General features: G+C 37.7%; 1 protein-coding gene across 1 annotated transcript in view; it reads right to left on the reverse strand.

The window, feature by feature from the left end:
* Positions 1 to 26,445, reverse strand: part of si:ch211-196i2.1 (collagen alpha-1(I) chain) — a 77,444-nt gene that overhangs the window by 46,012 nt on the left and 4,987 nt on the right. The window contains exons 2-6 of the mRNA XM_048166754.1: positions 10,483 to 10,627; positions 9,607 to 9,765; positions 7,934 to 8,129; positions 5,673 to 5,804; positions 5,388 to 5,468 (exon numbers count right to left, since the gene is read on the reverse strand). Of these exons, the coding sequence (XP_048022711.1) occupies positions 5,388 to 5,468; positions 5,673 to 5,804; positions 7,934 to 8,129; positions 9,607 to 9,765; positions 10,483 to 10,627 (713 nt within the window). The remainder of the gene's footprint in view (positions 1 to 5,387; positions 5,469 to 5,672; positions 5,805 to 7,933; positions 8,130 to 9,606; positions 9,766 to 10,482; positions 10,628 to 26,445) is intronic.

Consider the following 26,445-nt stretch of genomic DNA (forward strand, 5'->3'; position numbering starts at 1 on the left):
CCTTATAAAGTCTAATAACAAGCACAAACTCTGTTAAATAGAAACTGACGTGCAAGCAAAAAGGTTTCTGTCCTACGGTGTTTTTTCTACTTTACCACTGTAAATAATGCGAATAGCCTAATAGGCCTAAATGCGAACGAAAGAAACGTTATAATCCCCTGCGTGAGTGAAGATTTGGGAAAAGAAACAGATTCCATGTTCAGTGGAATAACTAATGGAATATTGTTAAATTCTCTGCTAATCAGGTGACCAGATCGCGATTCGGAAAACAGAATATGAAGCTTAAATGTATGGACTCACGTACCTCTCTCTTTCGGCATGAATCAAAATGTTTCCATGGCTGCGATGTCACATTTAATTGCTAACTTGTTATTTCTTCTGTAAACAAAGCTTTGTGCTTCACTCGTGTCATATTCAAGTAAATACTAGCACAGCCCTATCAGTGGGTACCGAATATACCCGGATTCTCGGTACTACCGGTACTACAGAAATGCTGGTATCGTCACATTTTCAAAATTTCAGTACCGACTTGGTACCGAAGTACCGGTACTTTTGACAACACTAACTTAGACATATACAAACCCGATTCCAAAAAAAGTTGGGACACTGTACAAATTGTGAATAAAAAAGGAATGCAATAATTTACAAATTTCATAAACTTATATTTTATTCACAATAGAATATAGATAACATATCAAATGTTGAAAGTGAGACATTTTGAAATGTCATGCCAAATATTGGCTCATTTTGGATTTCATGAGAGCTCATTCCAAAAAAGTTGGGACAGGTAGCAATAAGAGGCCGGAAAAGTTGTACATATAAAGAACAGCTGGAGGACCAATTTGCAACTTATTAGGTCAATTGGCAACATGATTGGGTATAAAAAGAGCCTCTCAGAGTGGCAGTGTCTCTCAGAAGTCAACATGGGCAGAGGATCACCAATTCCCCCAATGCTGCGGCGAAAAATAGTGGAGCAATATCAGAAAGGAGTTTCTCAGAGAAAAATTGCAAAGAGTTTGAAGTTATCATCATCTACAGTGTATAATATCATCCAAAGATTCAGAGAATCTGGAACAATCTCTGTGCGTAAGGGTCAAGGCCGGAAAACCATACTTCGGGCCCTTAGATGGCACTGCATCACATACAGGAATGCTATTGTAATGGAAATCGCAACACGGGCTCAGGAATACTTCCAGAAAACATTGTCAGTGAACACAATCCACCGTGCCATTCGCTGTTGCCGGCTAAAACTCTATAGGTCAAAAAAGAAGCCATATCTAAACATGATCCAGAAGCGCAGGCGTTTTCTCTGGGCCAAGGCTCATTTAAAATGGACTGTGGCAAAGTGGAAAACTGTTCTGTGGTCAGACGAATCAAAATTTGAAGTTCTTTTTGGAAAACTGGGACGCCATGTCATCCGGACTAAAGAGGACAAAGACAACCCAAGTTGTTATCAGCACTCAGTTCAGAAGCCTGCATCTCTGATGGTATGGGGTTGCATGAGTGCGTGTGGCATGGGCAGCTTACACATCTGGAAAGGCACCATCAATGCTGAAAGGTATATCCAAGTTCTAGAACAACATATGCTCCCATCCAGACGTCGTCTCTTTCAGGGAAGACCTTGCATTTTCCAACATGACGATGCCAGACCACATACTGCATCAATTACAACATCATGGCTGCGTAGAAGAAGGATCCGGGTACTGAAATGGCCAGTCTGCAGTCCAGATCTTTCACCCATAGAAAACATTTGGCGCATCATAAAGAGGAAGATGCGACAAAGAAGATCTAAGACAGTTGAGCAACTAGAAGCCTGTATTAGACAAGAATGGGACAACATTCCTATTCCTAAACTTGAGCAACTTTTCTCCTCAGTCCCCAGACGTTTGCAGACTGTTATAAAAAGAAGAGGGGATGCCACACAGTGGTAAACATGGCCTTGTCCCAACTTTTTTGAGATGTGTTGATGCCATGAAATTTAAAATCAACTTATTTTTTCCCTTAAAATGGTACATTTTCTCAGCTTAAACATTTGATATGTCATCTATGTTGTATTATGAATAAAATATTGAAATTTGAAACTTCAACATCATTGCATTCTGTTTTTATTCACAATTTGTACAGTGTCCCAACTTTTTTGGAATCGGGTTTGTACATAATATATCTACCTTATTTTTCAGGTAAGAGCAAACATGGCATTTGTAAATTTAATGTCTGGCTTCCGGTGTCATTCGCTTCCAGTTATTTTCAGCTGTACAAAACAGCTTGTTATGCTGCTTGATATTGCAAACTGGTATTTCTTACCATATTATTTTAATGTATTGTCTTTATCATAAACATGATGGTTTGTAGCAGTTATATTCTTGATATTCTTGTTATTTCCCTATAGCAGCTAATAAATCGGAAGTCTTGCACATTCACAGAAAACACCTTACTTCCGCATCGAAAAATAAGGTAGAAAATACAGTGCCTTGCAAAAATATTCACATTCTGTTATGTTGCTGCCTTAAACTACTTTAAATACATTCTACACTCCATACACCATAATGACAAAGCAAAAAACAGATGTGTGACAACTTAGCAACCCTTAACTCAGTACTTGTAGCACATTTACAACCTCAAGTCTTTTTGGGTATGATGTGAGAAGCTGTGTACATCTGCATTTGGCTATTTTCTGCCATTCTTCTCCTCAGATTCACTTAAGCTCATTTTCAGGTTTCTTCAGAGATGTTTGATTGGGTTCAAGCCCAGGCTCTGGCTGGGCCGCTCAAGGACATTCACAGAGTTGTCCATAAGCCACTCTTGCATTGTCTTAGCTGTATGCTTAGGGTCATTGTCCTGTTGGAAGGTCTGCCCAGTCCAAGGTTCTGAATGCTCAGGACTAGGTTTTCATTATGGCCATCTCTATATTTTATAAAAACACCCCCACAGCATGATGCTGCCACCACCACTCTTTGCTGATGGGATGGTATTGTGCAGGTGATGAGCGGTGCCTACTTTCCTCCATACATGACGCTTGGAACTGAGGTTCATCAGACCAGAGAATATTGTTTCTCACAGGCTGAGAGAGTCCTGCAGGTGCTTTTTTGCAAATTCCAAGTGGGTCTTCACTGAGGAGAGACTTGAGTCTGGCTACTCTGCCATAAAGCCCTGATCACTGGGGTGTTGCAATGATCTTTGTCCTTCTGTAAATTTCTCCTATCTCCATGTATGATAATGGAGCTCAACCAGAGTGACCATCAGCTTCTTGGTCACCACTCTAACCAAGGCCCTTCTCCATCGACTGCTCAGTTTGGCCAGGAGGTCAGCTCTAGGAAGAGACCTGGTTGTTCCAGACTTCTTTCATTAAGGATTATGGAGGCTACATGCTTCTGTGAACCTTCAGAACAGCAGATTTTTTTTGTAGTCTTCCCACAATCCTGTCTCTGAGCTCTACAGTCTCTGAGCTTCTTTTGACCTCATTTGGTTTTGCTCTGACATGTACTTTCAGCAGTTAGACATTTTATTGAGAGGTGTGTGCCTTAATGTAATTATTATTATTATTATTATTATTTATATATATATTTTTTAAATAAATTTGCAAAAGTTGTCACTTATATATTTTTTTCTTTGTCATTATGGTGTATGGAGTGGGAGTGTAGATTAATGTGGAAAAAAAGTAATTTAAAGTAGTTTAACACAAGGCAACAACATTAAATGTGAACAATTAAGGGGTTTGAATACTTTTGCAAGCCACTGTATATACATCAAGTAGTTGAGTCTCTCAATTGGTCATTTGACCCAAAAATATGCATACATACACGTATCCAACTAAACATTCTTGACTTGGGCCTCAAAGCTGTGACATTGGAAATGAGTGACAAGCTAATTTAGTGATTACCTTTGACCTCTGACCTCCTGTTGGGTTTAAGAGATCAAAGAAAACCATAAGTTTCCCATTAATCCATCCAGGAAACTGGCAAACCAAAAATGGCAGAGGCATCAAAGCGAAACACCACAACAAAAAGTTCGTAGTCAAGAGGTTACGCCACAAGAGAGACCAAAACTGGAGAAATAAAACAGGTTATTTAAAAAAAAAGTCTGGTGTTCTTTAGTCTTTGAAATCCCTCACCTTTTTGACATAACATAATGGAGTCCAGGTGATTGATTGAGGCACTAGATGTTTTAAACATGCTATGGTCTCACCGACAGAAACATTTGGTTTTGAATCAAAAGGAATATGGAGTCCATCAATATTCATACAGCAGCCAAACACACGGACTGACTCGACTGCTGTAGCTCAACTACACCACACACCATCTTTATTTGGCTTAATAGAAGACAGGGGAGATTTGGAAAGCCTGTTTGGGTTTGATATGTGATTACAGGTTCACAGTACGTTTGAAGACTGTAATCTGTTTTCATCAGGATTTTTTTTTTTTTTTTTTTTTTGTACACAAACACTTACAGGAGAAAAAATTTGTCTGACAGGATAAATAAATACAAAATGTGTAAATGTGTAAATACAAATTCTTAAAGTTTCTTAAAAGGTATAAGATTATTAATGGTAATATAAACTGAAAGTTCATGTGTAATGCTTCAGGCTACAATTTTAAGCAGTTATATCAACATCAAACATGCAATCAAAATATGATTCACAAAACTAAATACTCGTCAGTGCTTCTTGTGAGTGAAAACAACCCTATGGAGGTAACTATGGAAATCAACTCTTTCCGAGATGAGTACACTGTTTAAATCACAAGAAAGTAAGTCACGATGTGCCCAAAGCAGATAGGATTGAGCAATTCCTATTAATTTATGAAACTGCAGGAGAATACCAATATCAATATATTTAATAGTATTTTTAGGCTGTTTGATCTTTTGCTGAATAATTTAATGACAGATACAGGTTACTTCACCCAAAATTCTGTCATCAAAAATCACTCATATTGCTCCAAAGCCATTTTTCTTTCTTCCATGGAACACACAAGAAGGCATACTAGAGATTGTCAAAAGAGCTCTCGTTCATAATGGGAACTAAGGCTGTTGGGCTCTCAAAATAACCATAAAGCAACATAAATATAGCATAAAAGTGGTTTATATGACTTGTCCGCAATATTCCTATTCCTACATAGTGTTGTGAAGCTGTATGATAACAGACTAAAACTCATTCAGTTCAAATATGGATTCAGAAGACTAACACAAACACTTTTATGTTGCTTTTCCATCATGTTTAACATGTGTGACAGTCATCTTCTTTCTTCGTGGTATATCACTCTAGACATTGTGCAATACATCCTCTTTTGTGTTTCACAGAAGGTGTAAATGATAGAATTTTCATTTTGGGGTGAACCAGATAATTTACTACATATACAGTAAAGATGAAAAATAACACTATTAATACTTACAGTCATTTTTGCACGAATAGAGTCATTGTCCTTTGCTGACACTAATAAGTCTTCCAGGTCATTTGAGGACAGCAAAAGTTCCTGGACAGAGAAAGAGAAAAGATGTAGACAGTAAAGATAAATAATGAGATAAAAAAAGAAATGAACTGCAGTGGCACACAATTACAAATACTATGATATTTTGACACAAATCCATATGTCACTTAGTAGAAACTAGCCTGATTTGGAAAACGTCAACATGGGTAGGTTGTATAATGTTCAGGTTGTACAGTATGGCTCGCTCACCTCTACAGTGTGTATGCGAGGAGAGCGAGGAGGTTTGTGTCCAGTTCCGCCACACTGGGATTGGAAAGCAGCACACTGATCTCGAGCTGCATCTGGTTCTCCCATCAAAAATGCCACCTGCATCAAATCACCCTGAAGAAACAAGGCAAATTAAATATTTACACCTATACAGATGCATGCATACAACACATATAGTCACAAGGTGCATACATGCAATGCATGCATGCTTAGACACACAAACACATAAGCATGCAGTAAGTATGCTCCAATCGATCGGCCGCAGATCGGTATCAATCAATAAATCACATTCTATGACTCGATCGGGAGTCACTAAAATAGGTCGATCTCACCAACCAATGGCAAATTGATTGAGTCAGACTTTAGTGCCGCAGTCACATGTGTATGTTGTATAAAACTGCACATAAAGCACATAAAACTGCTGCTCATACAGCACGCGAGTACATATCTTAATGGGCTTGAACGGTCAAATAGACACACTTGCGTGTCAAAATGCCAGTCTTTGTGAGTATCTTCGTAAACATGTTCATTTAGGAGTTGCAGTGTTTCAATTTGTTTTTGTCCTCCGTCACATCTTATGGGTTGTAATTATGTTCAGTCTTGTAGGCTCTTTAATAAGCCTAGTATTCTACAACCCGAATTCCGGAAATGTTGGGACGTTTTTTAAATTTGAATAAAATGAAAACTAAAACACTTTAAAATCACATGAGCCAATATTGTATTCACAATAGAACATGGATAACATAACAAATGTTTAAACATAGAAATATTACACTTTTATTCACTAAATGAGTTCATTTCAAATTTGAGGTCTCAAAAAAGTTGGCACAGGGGCAACAAATGGCTGAAAACGCAAGAAATTTTGAAAAGATTCAGCTGAGAGAACATATAGCAACTAATTAAGTTAATTGATATCAGGTCTGTAACATGATTAGCTATAAAAAGGGATGTCTTAGAGAGGCAGAGTCTTTCAGAATTAAAGATGGGCCAAGGCTCTTCATATTTGTGTGCAAAAAGATTGCGGAATACATTAAAAACAATGTTCCTCAACGACAAATTGCAAAGGCAAATAATATAATGATCACAAAGTGTTGCCATAGAAGTCAAGAAATTTGCTAAAATGCTAACTCTCATCATGTTACCCCATGACTGAGTTCAGTGTCTAAGTATGTAAATGGGATGTTTGGACTCTATGATGTAATTCTCTGAGACTCAGCCTAGATGCTTCATGCTGTATTAACTTTCCCTGTCTAATGCAACTAAAAAAGGGCATTTAACTTTTTTGCACAGCTGTGTAAACTATACTCCTACCTACCCCCATTAAAAGGCCTGTTCTTCAGCACAGCACAACATAACGTAACATAGCGTAAATCCATTTCAAAAGGCCAAAAAAAATCTGCTAAAATGCCTTTTATCCCTCAACCTAAAGTGGGTCTCTTGTTGTGCAATGTTATAATCTATAATCTCTGGCCATGTATACACTCCAGCTAAATACATTTTACATGTCCAGTAGTTAACTTTACGTTGGTCAATTATAGCTAATGCCAAACAGGTGAAACTGGCACTTAAGCTGGTACATGTGTGTCTTGTTTAACATTTAGTGTCTCCGCGGTAATGTCAACAATCACGTTTAGGGCAGTAGAAGTTACTCCTTTCCTCCGTACGCAATATTCGACAGTGAATAAATATGGCCGTCAGTATGAGCAATGCATGAATGGATTAGGAACTTCAGATTTAAAGCTAGGATACCTGCACTATAGGGAAAAGTTCAAGTTTATAATAATTTCATTTAATAAAAACATTCCATGCTACATGGAACAGTGCCAGCAAAAGAAATGTTATGCCTTGCTATTTTTGAATCATACTCATTCAATTTTTCATCAGCTATTATTTATGTAAGAAATCGTGCTGGTAAATTGTAACAGAGAGTTGCACATAAAAAATACAAAATCTCTATCTGCTTGTTAGCAACACAATGGCCAATCCATCTGGAAACTTGGATGAGTGTAAACGCAGATGTTCAGCTTAGGGTATAGTAACTCCTATACGCTGAGAGACCCTCATCCTCCATAAACCTGACTTTGGGTTTAAATGCCGACTGGGAACGTTCTGGAGATGTATTTACAGTACATGTCATGTGCTGAGAGCTGGTGAGATGAAGGATATTCTTATTCTTCACTAAGTAGGTACTACATACTTGCATGTTTGGACCACACAAAACTAAATTTTGTTTGAAAACTAACCTCAAAAGGGGTCTCGAACCCCTCAATGATTCCTCCCACCATAACCAGGCCATCGGTGGATATTCCCAAACCGTCCTTATAGGCCCAGTCCACGCTCTCAATCATGGAGCAATCCACATACAATGCCAACCGTCCCGAGGAGACACTGACGGCCACATGGTGCCAACCTCCATCGGATAGCACTGCCACGGGGAACCTGGGAACAACAGCAGGACAGGTTTTGAAAAACAAACTACTTTTAGTTTGTTTTTTTTTGACAGGATGGGCTAAACAAATCACATGTTAAAGTACAGGAGATCAGGAAGAGTTAGGAGAACCCAAGAAAAGTAGAAGCCATTAAATTTCCTGGCAAAACATTCAGAGATACAACACTTCCTGTCTGTGTAATGACACATGACTTTTTTTCATATATGCAAGCTTAAACTAAACAGAAAACCATATGAGCACACAGTAAGAACATTATGGCACCGTTATGTCACCTCATGATGAACGAGAAGCACAAACAGGTAAAATGTGAGTGTAAAACGTCCATTTATTTTGTCCTGGAGGTGGGAAATTAGGCGACAGATACAAATATTAGTTTTGAGAGGCCATGAGTTAAACCCCATGCCTCATTTATACGTCTCGACTGTAAGGCTTGCCTAAAGTCACAGAAATCTAGATTAAATATATCACAGAGCTCGACAAGCTGTGCTTGTGTTTAAGATTAACCATTAGCCAAAACTAATACTTTACTGACATGAAGAATGAGCAGATGATGAGGATGGTTTTGTCATTATGGAAGAGGAACAAAGAAGGTCAATGACATTAAAAAGCAAGCAACAAAAAATAAGAGAGGAGAAGTAGAATAAACAGACTGTGGTTACATAACAGGATTCACTGAGATGTGCCTTTTTAATTATCTTTTTTCCTGCCAAGATGACGGCTTTGGGACCAAAGTATGAACCACAAAATAATCAAGACCACCAAGTAAATGAGTTTTTAAATGGTTCCCTGTTAATCCTCATTAAATAATGATTCAACATTGCCAATTATGTACAGTAGTCTTGTCTCCTTTCCACACTTTCATGCACTCTACTTAGAATTTTTGTCTTGTTTTTAGTCAAAATATCTTAAAGTACAAATTATTTTCTTGTTTTCGGGAAAAATAAATCAAAATTAAGCACGTTTTTCCTTAAAACAAGCAAAATAATCTGCCAATGGGGTAAGCAAAATAATCTTAATCCAAACTGAAAACAAGATTATATAGCTTATTCTTGGTTTGAAATAAGATTATTTTGCTTACCCCATTGGCAGATTATTTTGCTTGTTTTAAGGAAAAACTTACTTAATTTTGACTTATTTTTCCTGAAAACAAGAAAATAATTTTTACTTGTCAAGAAAATGCTTCTTGATTTAAGAACTTTAAGATATTTTGACTAGAAACAAGACAAAAACTCTAAGTAAGAACAGCATTTTTTGCAGTGCAAAGTTTTTTTTTTCTGTGATTAATTATTCAGATCAGATGCTAAATGCTAAATAAATAAATAGGAACAGAAATCAGGGACTCTCTGATAATTCTTAGGGACTCCAAGAAACTTCCTACATGGCAAATGCAAGAGATAAAATTAGTGTGGCATTTTTAAACAGGTTTCCCAAACACTCTCCCGTCTGCCACTGACATGAAGACTCACTCATAATGTCGTTGTTGGGTGCTGATGAAGGTGAAGGTGTAGGCACTGATGCGGATCTGCAGGAGAATGTGTCCATCTGGACAGAGGAAGGTCAGCACACTGCGGTCTTCAGACTGGGAGCTACGCAGATGCAACAGCAAACTGAACTCATCACCAAACCTGAGAAAGAAATGAGAGAAAAAAGCTTGGTATTACATGCTTTCACTGGTTTTAAAGGATTAGTTCACCCAAAAATGAAAATTCTGTCATTAATTACTAACCTTCATGTTGTTACAAACCCGTAAGATGACCTTCGTTCATCTTCGGAACACGAATTAAGATATTTTTGAGGAAATCCGAGAGCTCTCTTACTCCTCCATAGACAGCAATTTAATTACCGCTGTCAAGGCCCAGAAAGGTACTAAAGACATCGTTAAAATTGCCACATGACTGCAGTAGTTCAACCTTACTTTTATGAATACTTTTTGTGCGCAAAAACAAAACAAAAATAACGACTTTATTCAATAATCTCTTCTGCATAAGAGACTGACATAGAAGAGAAGAGACAACTGCAGTTGAACAACTGCAGTCATGTGGACACTTTTAACAATGTCTTTAGTACCTTTCTGGACCTTAATTTTATTGCTGTCTATGGAGGAGTCAGCTCTCGGTTTTCATCAAAAATATCTAAATTTGTGTTCTGAAGATGAACGAAGGTCTTACAAGTTTGGAATGACATGAGGGCGAGTAATTAATGACATGATATTTTTTGGGTGAACTAACACTTTATGAAAGAATATCATATATAAAGCTTAAAAAACAAAACAAACAAACTGAAACTGAAAAACAAAATAAAAACCTTTTTTTTTAATGTCAGTGGCTGGTGGGTGTACGTACCTGTGTCCAAACACCTGCTGTAGTGGGATAGAGAGGGTGGAGTACTGGCCTACATGCAGGACTGGACATCTTTGACTTTCATGCGTTACTGATGCATTGCTGTGATTAGCCACCTGCCACAGATGATCAAGAAGGTCTATTGCTTCTGCCAAACAATTAAAAGTAAGAGGAAAAAAAATGTTAGGTCCATTTAAGCACATTTTCAACAAAACTTCAGCATTTTTGCTGAAACATTGGAGGGTGGGAAAGTCACAGGGTGACTAGGTAGGTCTACCCTAAATTGCATAATGGATCCCAGAAACATCTGTTTTGGATAAAACAGCAGGTACAGATGAGAACCGAGCCTGTAAACAAAAGGCTCTGTTTTGTAGGTGAATTTTTCCAATATTAATCATTAGTTCTGATGAGGTCTTAGCAACTCTGAGGTAAGTCTGTGTGTGAGAGCAGTCATTCAGGAAATCAGTTCACCATACAGAGAAACAGACCTGTTCAGTCCTTTCATTAAATGTTTAGAGGGTCATAACAAGTCAGCTGGTCTTAAACGGAGCAGTCATACCCCCATAGTGCCCACCATTGTGTTCCCTCTTTAACATGCTCATTTCCTGCGGACGCTGAAGGTCTTAATTTATAGAGTATACTGTGAGCTTGCTCGTGTTCATGTGTGTGTATTAAGTGTGCAGTATTGTGCAAAATGAGACAAATAAATCTTGCTGAATTCTGCATTTAATCAAATGAGAGTGAGTGACTCAGAAAGCAATGAGCAGGTCTGAAACACACCTGGCAGTGAAGTCAGTGAGAACTGATCCATCACCACAGACAAAGTTGTAAGAGAAGGCCAATAATTAAATATAAAGACCCACTTAATAACACAGAAAAATGAAAAATGGATATTCATTTTGAGATCTGCAAAAGAAATCATTTAGCAGTATTGTTAAATTATTAGTGTTTTAAAAAATTACCTAAGTGAGTAAAAGGTAATCTAAATGTAAAAATTGGTGAAATTACCATGTAAAATTAAACTATATATAAAAAAACAGTGCCTCTGCCAACACTGTTAACAAGGAAGAAAGTGAGTCAACAGGTTAAGTGAGGATTCTGATGACTGAACATGCACACGGACCACAGCTGATTTACACACCGTGTAACGAGTGCTGCACCAGGACTGCAAGCCTTTTTCCGGGAACATGTAATTGCTCCAACAGGATTACACATTCCCCTCTTCCCTCTCTCAACCTCAGCCACATTGCAAAGTGAACATGCACTAAACTTACACCAGATTTTTTTTTTTTTATTTCGGACATGAAATTTCAACAATTTCTTTATTACATTTTCTCATACTCTTTTTGCTCAAAAATAACAGTTCAGCCAGATTCTATACTGCACTCCTGTCAATCCCACAACGGTTGTCACATTATTCATGGATATTAGTCAAGCTGTATCGGTCACGCAGATTTACGTTGGAAACAGACATGCAGACCCCTATCTGGTGACATAGACTAAAATCCACCTTTCAAAACACTATGATTGTTTCTGAATCATTAGCCAACAATATTAACCCATACACAAGCTATCCAATGGAAAATTTTACAGATATTCTGAGAAGATTTTGGCTTACTTCCTGTCCTTACAATGATATATCAACAAACCGAGCCTGCTGGCTGAAAGTCTGAAAACAAAAGAAGTGATTTTCAGGTTAAGACCTGCTTTAGACTAACAAAAAGATCCATAAATACTGAGGATATGACATCACACTCACATCAAAGCGCAGATGACTTCAGTCCAGATGTTGAGATGCTGTCATCTTAAATTACATTTGAATAAAAGATCCTACAAGGATATTCCACTCATTTAGATTATATAGAAGAAGAAAGAACAAAGAGAACGCATACACTCCTCACTTTCAGGAAAGGTTAAGGTTAAACAGCTCTTACCCAAGTTCACTCCAGCAAAATGACTGATGCATTCTCCCTCAAATTCAGATACAGAAATGACAACACACACAAAAAAATAAACCAGACGCCTGAAAGCGTTCTTACTTGAAATGTGTACACTCATAAACTACCGCCATATCCTGAGGGCACCGTGGTGTCCATGTTTCAAAACACGGCTCATGTTCAAAGTTGTGTTATGACAGGAGAGATTGATCTGGGGGTCATGCAATGCATACAGTCTGAATACTTTCTTCAAGGGCTGTAAGCGATGCATTCTAATCAGTCATGCACTTTCCATAGGCTCGGGCCTACAGTTCATCTGTGGCCGTGTTTGGACTACGCCAAGGAGAACATTCCTCTAGGACACATCATGTCTGCAAGCCGTACGACTGCCATATGGATGTGCAACAGAGTGGATAACGGGGCACATAAACCAACTCCGACAAAAGACAAAGTTCACTAATTACAAGCCAGAGTTGGTGTGGAAAGTGTGCTTTGAAACTACGGCAAATATCGTTAACAGCAGATTGAAATATAAAAAATAAAATTAGAACACAGAGAAGTTTGATCAAAATTCTATTTAAATTTGAAATTGTAATATTAATATCATTATATTTGTTAATTTTATTTACCTTTTTGCTATTCAACAAAAGGTGGCTCAACCAAATAATTTATAATCTTCATAGTTACTTAAAGCGGGCATACACTGTGCGGGTTCGGACACTTTGGAGTTTGTGAGCCATTGCACATGTTACGAGTAAGATAACCAGATAATCGTGTCAAAGCAGCTGGTACATGGCAAAACTGTACAGCATGGCGGCGGCAATCGTATGAGCTTTCGCACTAAACATGAAAAATGGAGCATTCAATGTTGCTAATATAGTTTCGGATAGAAAAAAGAAAGAAACTAAAAAGACGAGTGTTCAAATGATTTGCTAAAAAGAAGCACAGCCATTCCTTTCAACAAAAGCAACTAGAGAGTGCATTCGTGCGTCAGTGTATTATACTGTAGGGTTGCAGCTATAATAATATTCATAGATCTTGCCTATATGACATGGTTGTGTATGATTTGGCAAGAGGGGACAGCCTGTATGCTGGTTAAAATCGGGCCGACTGCCCGATTTTTTTTTAAACATGTTTAAAAATTATTGGGAGGTGCTTGTAATGCACTCAGTTCGGCTTGTAATTCCTCTCACACAACGTCAGCCGTGGCCATACGGGCATCAACGATTTCTTCAGTCCCAAGAGGAAAAAAAAAAAAAAATGCCTGCAAGCTAGAACGGCAGCAAAAATCGCACCATGTACACTCAGCTTTAGTAGTAAAAAGGTTTCAGTCAATTACAAGTAACTATAAAAGTACCAATCATGCAACCACTGTTTCATTTCCTGTCAGCACCTCTATGTGAGAATAATGAGAATAATTGATCAAATGTCAGAGAACTATTTGAATAAGGATTGTTTGGCGTTCTGTAAGTCATTACGGCATATGATAATAACTTCTCCAGCCATAATAGTACTGTTTTGTTGTCTAAGACATGCATCAAAAGCCACAACTGCATCTTAAATGAAAGCCTCTTCATCTATGCCCATGCCCTGCAGTGAAGACCCTCACGATCATTCACACATGCTTATTGGAATCTCTCTTTAGAGACAAACAACATTTGTGGTGAAATGTGCAAGCTCTTTTCCAAAATACAGAGGTGGATGGACCACTTGGAGAGGCCACGATTGAACAACATGAGAAAATGACACAAAAAAGTTTGGAAAGAATGTGCCAGAGACAATGTGACGGAAAGATAATTTGAAGGCAGACGAATGAGTTGCTCTGCCCTGGTAGTAAAGTCTGTTCTTCCCTCATAACTCTTCCATAATGGTTTTTAGTGGGTAGAAGATTCCTTCAGTAGGCTCATTTGAAATGGGATGCTGCATGAGGAGTGACCTAAAGAATAAAAGCAAAACCCTTACGAGGGTTTCAAGCCCTCAAGCCATAAATAAATGAGCCAGAGACAGCTTAGAGTTTAAAAGCAGGAGGAATGACAAGACTGATGCAAAACAGTAACCTTTACATGAGAAGGTGAAATAAATAATATCCCATTGCAACCATCTATATTCACTTGAGTAAAATACCAGAAGGATGAAACCCACTAAGGTCTTTCGTTACTAAAGATTACGTGCTACAAGAAAAACAAACAGAAAAGGCCTTTAAATATGGCATATTTCTGCAGAAAAGCTTAAATGTGCAAATAAGAGATGCCTGTATAGCAATAAAGTAGCATATGGTACAAAACAAATTAAGTAAAGCATCTTCCTCAGCATATCCTGAGAAAGCAGGTTAGTTTTAGCTTAGAGTTCAGACACCGCATAACACTGGCACTCAGGGATTGTGTTGATGGACCGCATGTGCAGACACAAAATAAAATCCAGAATTAGCCACAAGTTACATCATGTCACATGCTGCATGCATGAAGCAAAACTTTGATCGCAAAAACTAGATACAGAGCCACTACATTATCTTCAAACAATGTTCCTTATCATTCACCATCGTCTGGGCTTCTCTAGCTGATAATAGCAAGATGTGATGCTCTAATACAGAATTAGTACAGCATGTCAAGCTTTTAGACTTCAGCATGGAGGAGAAATCCGAGCAGGGAATTTTGTGTTATTTTGTTGTTAGCTTTAATATTTTTAGCAGTGTTGTTTAAAAGGAGATTCATTATTCATTCGAAGCAGAAAGTGTAGCATGCTCGCAATGTGCTGTGCTTGCCTTTGTTGTGAATTTAGAATGAAAGTAAGTGCCTTTTAAATTGCAGTTAAATTTCTGACTTTGAAACAAACAGGATGCAGAACTGAAATCTGAATTTAAGGAAATTACAATGAAGACAAACTTAGAATGTCTGTCTGTTCAAAAGTTCAAAAAAAGTGTGAAGGTTTATAGGCCTTACAAACAGACAAAATGAACAATATTACATTTACCAAAGCAACCAACAAATTAAGGAAAGCGAGGCTGAGGAGTATAGGCTATAAAAGTAAGAAATTGTGAAAAATAAACCTTCTGTGAGAATTGTTGAAGCATCCAAGCAGATGTTGAGGTCCAGAAGTTGTTTCACCTGGACCTACCAGGTGGCTGAAAGAGGGTTAAAACTGCCTCAAAAAGACAGGATTGATGGGCTGTGATACAGACTCCATGAAAACTCTCAGAGGAGATATGGAGATGAGAAACCAGACATAGAGCTCATGTTCTGAAAGGCAGTTGAGAGGTCAGAGGTCATATTGATCCCATGTGACACAACGACACTTTGCCGTGATGACTGATAAAAGCCAGTTGAAAATTCCCAAAATGTTCTGCTTTCATGTTACGAGATGGGGTTCACACATTTCACCAAATGAGAAAAACAGCTGCTTTCCAGGGTATTTCCCTCAATTTCACTTGAATACAGAATATTATACAGTCCCGCAGAGCAAGCAGGACATCACACCCCTTGATCATTGTGAAAACTCTCCATTTGACTTGCCTATGAAAACTTCATGTCAATCATATTTTTTAAAGAACATAAAAAGGACATTCATGCTTTTGATTATGCAAGGCAGTACCATAAAGTAAATCAACCAACCAATTGGATTTTTCCTGATGTGTTTGAGTCCCTTGAGTTATTTTAGTAGAGGCATTTTTTATTAATTATTTAAAGGCTCGCTAGCTTATATTAAAACACAAAACCTCATCCAAAACAGATTTTGCTTATATAGCATGCACGAATGTCTTCTACAGATAGAGCTTATGGATCTGGAGCTTGTTAGTGGATCAAAAAGCAATCATCTAGCATAAAAGCAGCAGACACCAACTTTCAACAAAACCGGGATTTTAAATGCAACAAAAATCAGCCTTTGTAGAAAGACATATGCTTAACCTTTTTCCCCAAGTCACAACTACATTTCCTGGAGTATTCTTCTTGCATATGGAAGCTGTCGTCACCCTGTACCCCAAGGTAATGGATTATTTAGCCTTAACCACCCCATATGAGGTCATATCAGGCTCTGTCCTTGGCGAAAATGCCCTACCAGAACCTAATGGCTGATTTCCAAGAGTAATACATGGCCATCAGCTGATATCCACCCTGGGCCCCTTTCGCCTAGATCATGTGAAGCTCCATAATCAGGGGAAGTAGAGTCGCCTGCCGCAGCGTCTTCCCTCCAGGATCGCATTACACTAATGGCACGGGAAGGGCCAGAGGATAGCTCAATTACTGTACCCCAATTATGTAGGGTAGCCTGAAGAGATTGAGGTTGGATGGCACTAATAATCAGTGATTAAAGACTTCCCTAGACCTCCACATGGGAAGAACACTGCATCTTAACAACCCAAGATGTGGTCACTTCGATAAATTTGTTCCTGTCCACTATTCAGCTTCCACAGAAGGATCTAATCACCTGTACTTGTACATTGATTAGTCAAAAGTAATAAGAAAATGTCATTAGATTGAATTTCCAAGTACTTGATTGCCATCTTAACAGTGAATATGTTATTTTATGGCTTTAACCTGTTGCAGAGCCAGGGATATTCACTTTATACAAGATATGAAGACCCTGCTGGACTCATTAGGACTGTCTAAATAAGAACACGTGCCTTAACAGATTTTTTTTCTTCGCTCTGCCGCTCATCTGGAAAATGAATGAAAGATACAGGCTGTAAGTAACTTCCCGGATATAGGGGAGCAAACTGTCTACTGGGTGCCAGTGGGAACTCAAACTCAAGGGAGAAGAAAAGGAAAGAAACATCTAGTAAAGTAAAAGATGATCTTTCACTTACTTACTGAAGCAATAATATATTAAGTAAGTAAGTGCACTTAAAGATAACTAGTGAGGCTTTGAGGGAATCATGCATCTTTACTGCTATCTAGTGTGTGTTCTGCTGCGATGGCATTTCTTTGGGGCAAGCCTTTTCAAAACACAGAGATTTGTTAAGTCTTAGGAGTTAAGTCAGGCATGTCTAGAATTCTGTTTAACCTTCTCGGATTGGTTTGAATTGACAGCACTTGGCAGCCTTTGACTACAGAGAATAAGGCATGTTCCTTAGGGAATACTCTGGAGCAAAGGCTCAAAAGACCCACTGTAAGAAAGGAGACTTTACTTGTAATAGCTGTGCAGTGGTTCATCTGCCAAGAGCTTAAAGGATCATTAAGTAGTATCAGCTTTCTTGCCCTAAAATATAAGAGATAGTGAACTCAGAGTATCTGAACTGACTGGGAAGTAGGCTAGTACTCAAGATTCTCAGCTGTTTAAAAGTGATTCTCTAGTAGTGTGATACACAGCTGCAAAAATGAGTACAAATATGGAATATCCTTTCCCTTGGAAAGACAATGGATATTTTTTTTAATGAAGTAGTATGCAGTACTGTATATATACAAGCAATAAGCAGTATGTCTATGCTAGTATGCCATTCTGAACATTTTGAAACATTTTTCATATTTCACAGATATCTTTTCACTACATAACCCGGGGTTAACTTGATCCCTCCACTTATGCTGTCTAAAACATAATGCCCAAAACCATGAAAGACACAACAGCATTGCGTCATAAAAAATGATGTATGTAGAGCCAGTCAATACATGTCTGTCTAAAATGGACACTTGTGAATACTCATCTGCAGACAATAACAGGAGGCAGATGACTGAAATTGCTCCAGGTCAAATTCGCCATGGTTTACTGTAAACCTGAATAGATGTAATCACAAGTTAATATGCATTCTGGTTGAGGTCAGACATCTAGCATGTTATGGTGTGTTAGCCGGTTGTCAAATATCCATGTCAAACATTGTCTTTGTAGCAGCTATCCAACCGTAAAAATCATGTGTCTACTGTAATCTCAAGAAAGTCTAAGACTAGAAACATACTCTACTCTGCTGTAAAGTCCCCCATAGACCAGCATGAATTTTGTTCTTGCTGGTGGACAAAAATGTTGGTTGACCAAGGTGGTCTTTGTGGTGAAGCTGGTTGACCAAGAAACCTTTTTTCTTATAGTAGTACAGTAGTCTAATGTCTGCTTTAGCTCCCACTGCTGGTACGCAAGACATACTTGCAGTATTATTAATTGCACTTTCACACGTGGTACTGTGGCCGAGAGAGCTGAACTCACTGCAACTGAAGAAAACACATGCAAAAAAAAAACCCACCTGCATATTAAGAAAATGTCTTCATGAGTTTGATAACACATGTGCTGTAAATACTCAAAACACAACCAAGTCCAGAAACACCCTGCAAAAGTTCACAAAAGACCCAAATACAGAAACGTGCGGCAAATACAAGTGACAAATGTTATATTCAATGTCTAATCGTTATTGTCAAAAATTTATAAATTTATATTATTTTCAGATTCTTTCCAGATTATTTTCTGTCCCAATTTGTTTTATATCTTCATGTACTAAGGTTTGTTTTTCAATAAACTATTAACTAAAATACCTGGAATGAAGTGAATTTCTTAATGATGCACTAATGTTGAAATTATTATAAAAATTAAAGTAGTTTGAATGCTACAAGTGAATCTAGGCATCACAACTTGTATAAATGTACAGAAAGAAAGTAATTTATTTACAAAAAAATAAATAACCCAAAAACTAGTTTAAGGGGCTCTATGTAATAATGACACCCAGTGTTCAAAATAGGTACTGCAGTCCAAATTCAAAATATTGTTTGCCCCGCCCCCTCGTTCAAAGACGCAGGTTGCCGGCCACGATAGGGAGCGCAACTGACAATGAAAGCTGAGGAGAAGCTGATGAGTTATTTTATCTATTTTAAAGGGATAGTTCACCCAAAAATGAAAATTTGATGTTTATCTGCTTACCCCCAGAGCATCCAAGATGTAGGAGACTTTGTTTCTTCAGTAGAACACAAATGATGATTTTTAACTCCAACCGTTAAGAGGTCAGAGATCGCAGATTCTACCCTACCTAAAAAGCCTCAGCATCCATTGAAAAATCTATATTAAAACGTGGCTAAATCAACGCATCAACTTACAGTGTGTACGTTTCCTCACCTTCCAATTGTCAATTGCGTGTCCCGAATCTGGCAACCCGCGAGTGTCGAGTCTGAGGAATAGGGGGTGGGGGAAACAACTCGACTTTAACTTCAACTTGACTTTAACAAATAAAAATATTTTTTATTATCTGGTATGAGTACTAACACAGCTTCACATTATGTAGCCCTTACATACAGTCCAGCCCTGCATGTTTCAGCAATCCAGTACTTTTGAGAAATGTAAACCAACTACTACAGGTGTCACATTGTGCCATTGTGAACTTAAATTAAAGGACTGATCGTAAATACTGTTTTAACTAAATATGAATACATACAGAAATGTGTTTTGTGGTGAAGTTCGGGTATGAAAATGGAAATCACCCTATGTATGTGTGTGCATGTGAGAAAGTGTGAAAGCCCATGAGAGGGAGCGGCGTTCATCTGTAGGTCAGGAGGTGACTGCTTGTAACCTGTGTTCTGCACCAGATGAGAAAAACAGAGAACACGCTCGCAGCAGACCCCTGATGCTACAGACGCCTGTTACAAGCTGAGCAGAAACCTTGAGAACGTCTGAAAGAGACTGAACAATGCCAGGACAAACACTGCACAGAAAACATTACAGAATGCCAGCGTTCACATCACGAAAACATCATATTCATCAGATGGCTAGGTTTTCAGATCCGTAATTTGCAATTTTATTTTTATATTTAGTTTTATTTGTAGGAATCTTCCAGAATAAATGATCATTGGCAGCATGATCTCATTCACATACAAAGACCTATAGATGTGACTGAGTTTGTGATCTAACAACCACTTCATCAAACTAAACTAAAACAAACAGACTGACAGCTACTTTGGGAATCATTTAAGGAGATCCATCATTTTTAGGACAAGCCCATGCCTCTATTTTGAAAATGAGCCAACTAATCATTTTTTCCTCTAGAAAGCAATTTGAGGAATATTTATGTAGCTCACTGTCTACATCTATACAAACCTTTAGAAAACGGTACAGATCCTAACATGAGCTAAGTTGCGTAACTCAGCAAAAGACCTTTGTTGAGGTTTGGCGGGCAGACTAGGAAAATTGTTTGAGATGCTTATTTTTGATACAAAAAAAAAAGATACAGCTGCAGACATACTCATCAATATTTTGAAGCGAAGATGGAAGAATTATTTTATTTTAATTTAATAATGCATAATCATGAGATGTTGGAAGATCCAAGATAAACATCTTTGGTGATGGAGTATTTGAGTGAACATGCATAAACCTACGAGTTAGAGTGAATTGATGGAAAAGACACAAAATGATAGTGTTACAGTTTAAAAAAGTATAAGCAGGAAAGCCAATAAGTATAAAGAGACCTATAATATAATGCTCAACTCAATCTCGAGGCCCATCAAGGGTGAATAAGGAGATCATGTTATTCCAATACATCATGTTATTTTATTTTACATCACATCACATACCAGCCCGTAAAGATTAAGTTACAGAGGCAACCTCAAGTTCACGCTCAAAGTCTAGCGGCTCTCTGAAACGGACTGAACTTCATTGTTGGAGATAACACTAACAACTCCAATGAATCCACAATCCACTTTGTTCTCAACAAATGTTGCGTTTCCGTGACATAGGGGTCAACCTTATCACATAAAAGGCCACTAAAAGGGCAAGACAACACCAGAAATTGCTACAACATGTCTTTTTAGTATCTTGTAAAAAGCTCTTGTAAAATTTTTACAGGGTTTTACCGCGCACCCTACAGGCTGGGCTAACACTGCCCCCCACCAAAGCCAGACTTCAGGCTAGACCTTCAGAGACCAAACAAAAGCAAGAACCTGGACCAGCTGGGAGACAAACATCTCTCTTGACCACAGCATCTGTGCATTGACAGGCTTTAAACTGGTCAGAAACAATAACACACAACCTGATATAAGACCACAAACCACTCACAGTCTGAAGACACTTACGTCATGGTACACTGTTCACAGAGTGAAATATGATGTTATGACTGAAACAACACATGCCCTCATCGAATTTTAAAGTACAACATGGGCACACACACAACGTAGGATGTTCATTAATAATAAAAAAAGGTGTCATGGATATGTGTTGCTAAGAAATAAGCCAATATTTTCTTACTTATTTTACATTTTTATTAAAAAAATCCCTTCTTATGTATCAACATTGACTAAAGTCCACACTTCCCAATTTAATGGAGATGAAGTCCAGCTTGTCTTCACAACAAACAGCTTGTTGCGTGAATATTCAGAGTTACAATGGCTTGTGAATGAATGCTCACACCTTGCTTATCTGCTTGGGGATCATGTGACTGTTTAAAAGGGCTGAATGTGTTTGTGTTTAGTGGAGTATTAAAAAATAATGTTGTCCTTTAGTAGATTGTGTTTAATGAATGATTTCATGTCTTTAAAGTGTGTTTGATAGGTATTATGAGAAAGACAACAGAACCACATATAATCAAATTGTGGTCCAGCTGAGATGCTCACACTAAAACACACAGTTTATCTATAGCTATCTTATTGTACTTAATGAGGACAGGGCTATTCATTATCATATAAAGTCAAAGCAAGTAGTTAAAGGGTTAGTTCACCCAAAAATGAAATTTGTGTCATTTATTACTCACCCTCGTGTCGTTCCAAACTTGAAAGCCTTTCGTTCATCTTCAAAACACAAATTAAGATATTTTCAATGAAATCCGAGAGGTTTTTTTTTTTTTTATCTCCCATAGAAAGCAACATAATTACCACATTCAAGGTCCAGAGAAGTAGTAAAGACACCATTAAAATAGTCAACGTGACTGCAGTGGTTCAACCTTAATGTTAGAGTCGGCGTTCTGACGTAGAACCCAGAAGCCTGCGCTGTGTTTACTATGTCAACAGTGTATGAGTCTGACAGGGAGAGAAGAAATTGTTGAATAAAGTCGTTATTTTTGTTTTGTTTTTGCGCACAAGAAGTATTCTCATCGCTTCATAACATTAAAGTTGAACCACTGTAGTCACGTTGACTATTTTAACAATGTCTTTCCTACTTTTCTGGACCTTAAATGTGGCAATTATGTTTCTTTCTATGGGGGATAAAAAAAAAACTCTCAGATTTCATTAAAAATATCTTAATTTGTGTTCTGAAGATTACCTAAGGTCTAAGGTCTTACAGGTTTGGAACAACATGAGGTGAACTAACCCTTTAACTGACCCGGATTGAGTCAGTGAGTTGAATCTCTCATTCAAATTATATCACTTTGAAAGAAAGAAAGAAAGAAAGAAAGAAAGAAAGAACAAATAATTAATTCATCTGTGACAAATGTGTCAGAGCTTCAGAACCGGCCGATTTGACTTAAGATAGCTGACCTCAGTTTCCACCTGAAAGCCTGTCAGTGCTTCCCACACATAGACTTTACTTGGGCGAGCCGCCCACGTATAACAACGGCCGTCCAAGTATATTCGGAGACACATTTTTGCTTTTATTATTTTTTATCCTCTTATACTTTTATATCCGCGCAAGATAATGAAACCATCCGCGATCGATTAACTAGTCGTTTAGTACCTGCTCGTTATGTGTGCGTCAGAACTGTTTAATCCCGCTAACATTCAATCGGGCGCTGCATTTTGCAAAGTCACAAGGGGGCGCTGTTGCGCTTTCTACAAGCTCCCGCAACAGCGCTTCAGACTGCTTCAAAGTGATTCTCAATCAATGAAAAGCGCAGATTTATGCCAAGCGATTGCTAATGAACTCAAGTTGATGAATTATTACAATGTCTACTTTATGGACTTTTATATAAAATGTTTTAGACGACTGTAAGAATCTGAAGGATCAGCCTGCAATAGTACAGACATTTCAAAATAAGAGTCCCGGTGTATTTCAAGACTTGTTTATAATTAAAAGTCACACGCTAAGTTTTTTCTTTTTCTTTTGGGCATTACTGGTATTTTGGTTACACAATAAATTGTATTTAATTTGATTTCCATTTAATTCATAGTAAATTATTGTAGTCTCCCCCACAGAAAGAAAAGACTTAGAACATTATTTGACACATATATTATTCATTTTATAAATTTTACTAGTAAAATCTGTGTCCCATTCACTGAGAGAGACACTATATGACAGCAAGGAGAACATAGGAAAATGTGAACCATTTAAATGCTGTAATTTTGCATAATTTACAATGCATAATAATGCATAATATTAGTATGTAATTAAATGTAATATGTTATTTAATTAAAATGAATTTCAATAAATAAAAATACTGTTAAAAATCACACATTGTTTGTTTGTCACATGTAGTAGACCATTTTTGTGCTGTGGGTAATAGGAGGATTTTTCGCCCGGCTACCACCGCAAGTATATTTCAAACCTGTGGGAAGCACAGCATTATTAAAGATTAGTCAAGAAAAGATTTGACAAGTCACAAATAACCAGATACCAAGAAAAAGAAAATGCTGACAGCCAAGATGGTTATATCATAATTTGTTATGAGCTGTTTCTCTTGCTTGTCATAATTCAAACAGCAGCCATTAGTCATGAATCTCAAAAAAAAAGAAAAAAAGAAACACTAAACCTCTTTACATGAGCGTACTTTATTTAACAATAAAGTACGCTACAAAACGCTACAAAAATAAGTATCCTAAAATGAAACAATGCATTAACAACTTCACATTATAATGCTTGCCAATTACCCACTATTGGTTCTACACAGATATTATAATCAGATTCAGAGGTCCTTTAAACAGACCATATTTGGCCCATATGTTCCAACAGGATATTTATTTTCCCAAATTGTTTTGTGGTGATGTCATTCATAGTGCCCACACGTCAATGGACCCCAGTGTGTGCCAGTAGTAACAGGTTGTATTGTCGGCTGAATAGCCCAATACGTGAGTGCGTGTTTAGGTGCTCATGAATAGCATGACATCATCTGGCATACATTTCAGTGCGGAATACAAGCAGAGATGTTGGGGCTGCTATTCTAGTTATAGATACCCACTTTTTTTAAAAGATAAATTTGAACAATGTGATAGTTTTAAGGTTTGGCTCAAGGCAAAACTGTGCCAAGAGCACTATTAGGTCCAAATCTACAGCAGGCCTGCTCTTGTCAGCCATCCAGCAGACAGGCACTACTCCTAACTCACACCGGGTGTTTTCCTTGGATGCCTGAGTTATGTTTTTTTCTTTCCCTGACTAGATGCGGGAAGCCATTGAAGCTTTCATATCTGTTTAACAAAGGAGAATGTTACTTTTGTAAAGAAAATGAGAGACAACAATGGAGAGCATTTCTATAAGTTCTATAAATTTTCTCTTTCTAATTATTAGAGATGCATAAATCATATTGATGCCAGGTGTTCTCATCTTTTTTTTTTTATATTCCTTGTTAACATGATATTACCATGGTTTCTGCTTCACTGTTTGGATCAACAGCCATTTGAGGAGACAAAATACCCTGCAATGTGTCATTACAGACAGCTGTGTGCTGTTTACAATCTCAGCCAGCCACAACAAGAGTGTCAAATCCACAAGAAAAATGGTCATATTTGTGGCATGTTTATATCTAGACATCCCATCTGAATCTCATGACCAATGCAAAGCTCTTTGGGGAGAAAAAGCACCAAAGAACCTGATTTGATGATTATGCTATTTCTTGATTTATGGGTTTTCCCCCCAGCTGTCTGTCTGCCTGACATAGACATTGCAGATTACATTACAGCGGTGATTGAGTGTAACGTAAGTGGTAATAAATTATGAATCTAACTGGCCCAGAGGCACTACAGGGGCCACAAATGTAAATGATGCCAACACTACAGTCAAGATGACAAGGACAAAACCTGGAGGTTCCAGTTTAACACTATGAAAATAAACCAGTGTAGTCATAACTATTGTTTAACCAGAAAGCATGGTTATCACTGTGGGGTTTTAGGAAAGCAAACTTGCAATCTGAAAGCAGCGTGCCTTAATTAAGTGTGAGAACAGAACAGAGTGGGTTTACTGTTACAACGTGGAAGAAAGAACAGAAACGGATGGTGAAGTCAGGACAGGATAAGGACCAAAAACAAAACAAAACAACAACAACAACCGTGCTTTGGGATTATCTTGGATACAGTAAAGAAGATGTATCAGAACCAGGTCATTTGCAAGAACTGTCAAACTATCATTGTGGCAAAACCAGATTTGGGCAAGTTTCTTCCAAAATGTAATACTTTATATATTACTAGTTACCATCGTTTGAAAGTAATTACAGATGATGTACGCAGCCTTCGAATGCAACCTCCGGAGGACTCAACCTTCGAAATGAGATGCAGCAACTGTCTCTGAATTGTAATGCGCTACACTACTTTTGCGTTACTTTTGAGTTACTTTCACCAAACCACAGAAGTATGACGGCATAAAATGATAAAATGTAGTTTATTGCTGCTCATTATACATCCAGTGGAGGGCAATGTGGTATAACAATGAAGATAACTTAAAGGGTTAATTCACCAAAAAATGAAAATAATGTCATTTATTACTCAACCTCATGTCATTCTACACCCATAAGACCTTCGTTCAACTTTGGAACACAAATTAAGATATTTTTGTTGAAATCCGATGGCTCGGTGAGGCCTGCATTCACAGCGATGGTACTTCCTCTCTCAAGATACATAAAGGTACTAAAACATATATCAGTTCATGTGAGTACAGTGGTTCAACTTTAATATTATAAAGCAACGAGAATACTTTTTTTTAACAATATCTATTTCAAAACACTGCTTCATGAAGCTTCAGAGCTTTACGAATCGAATCAGTGATTCAGATCGTGTATCAAACTGCTGAAATCACGTGAATTTGGCGCTCCGAATCACTGACTCGATTCGTAAAGCTCCAAGGTTCATGGAGTAGTGTTTAGAAATAGATATTGCTAAAAAATCGTTATTTTTTTGGCACAAAAAAAAGTATTCTCGTCGCTTTATAATATTAAAGTTAATCCACTTTTTTACATCTTTTTAACATTTAATAGGTTTTCCCGTGCCCTGCTGAAACT

This window comes from Megalobrama amblycephala, linkage group LG18, assembly GCF_018812025.1.
Source record: "Megalobrama amblycephala isolate DHTTF-2021 linkage group LG18, ASM1881202v1, whole genome shotgun sequence".
NCBI lineage: Eukaryota > Metazoa > Chordata > Actinopteri > Cypriniformes > Xenocyprididae > Megalobrama > Megalobrama amblycephala.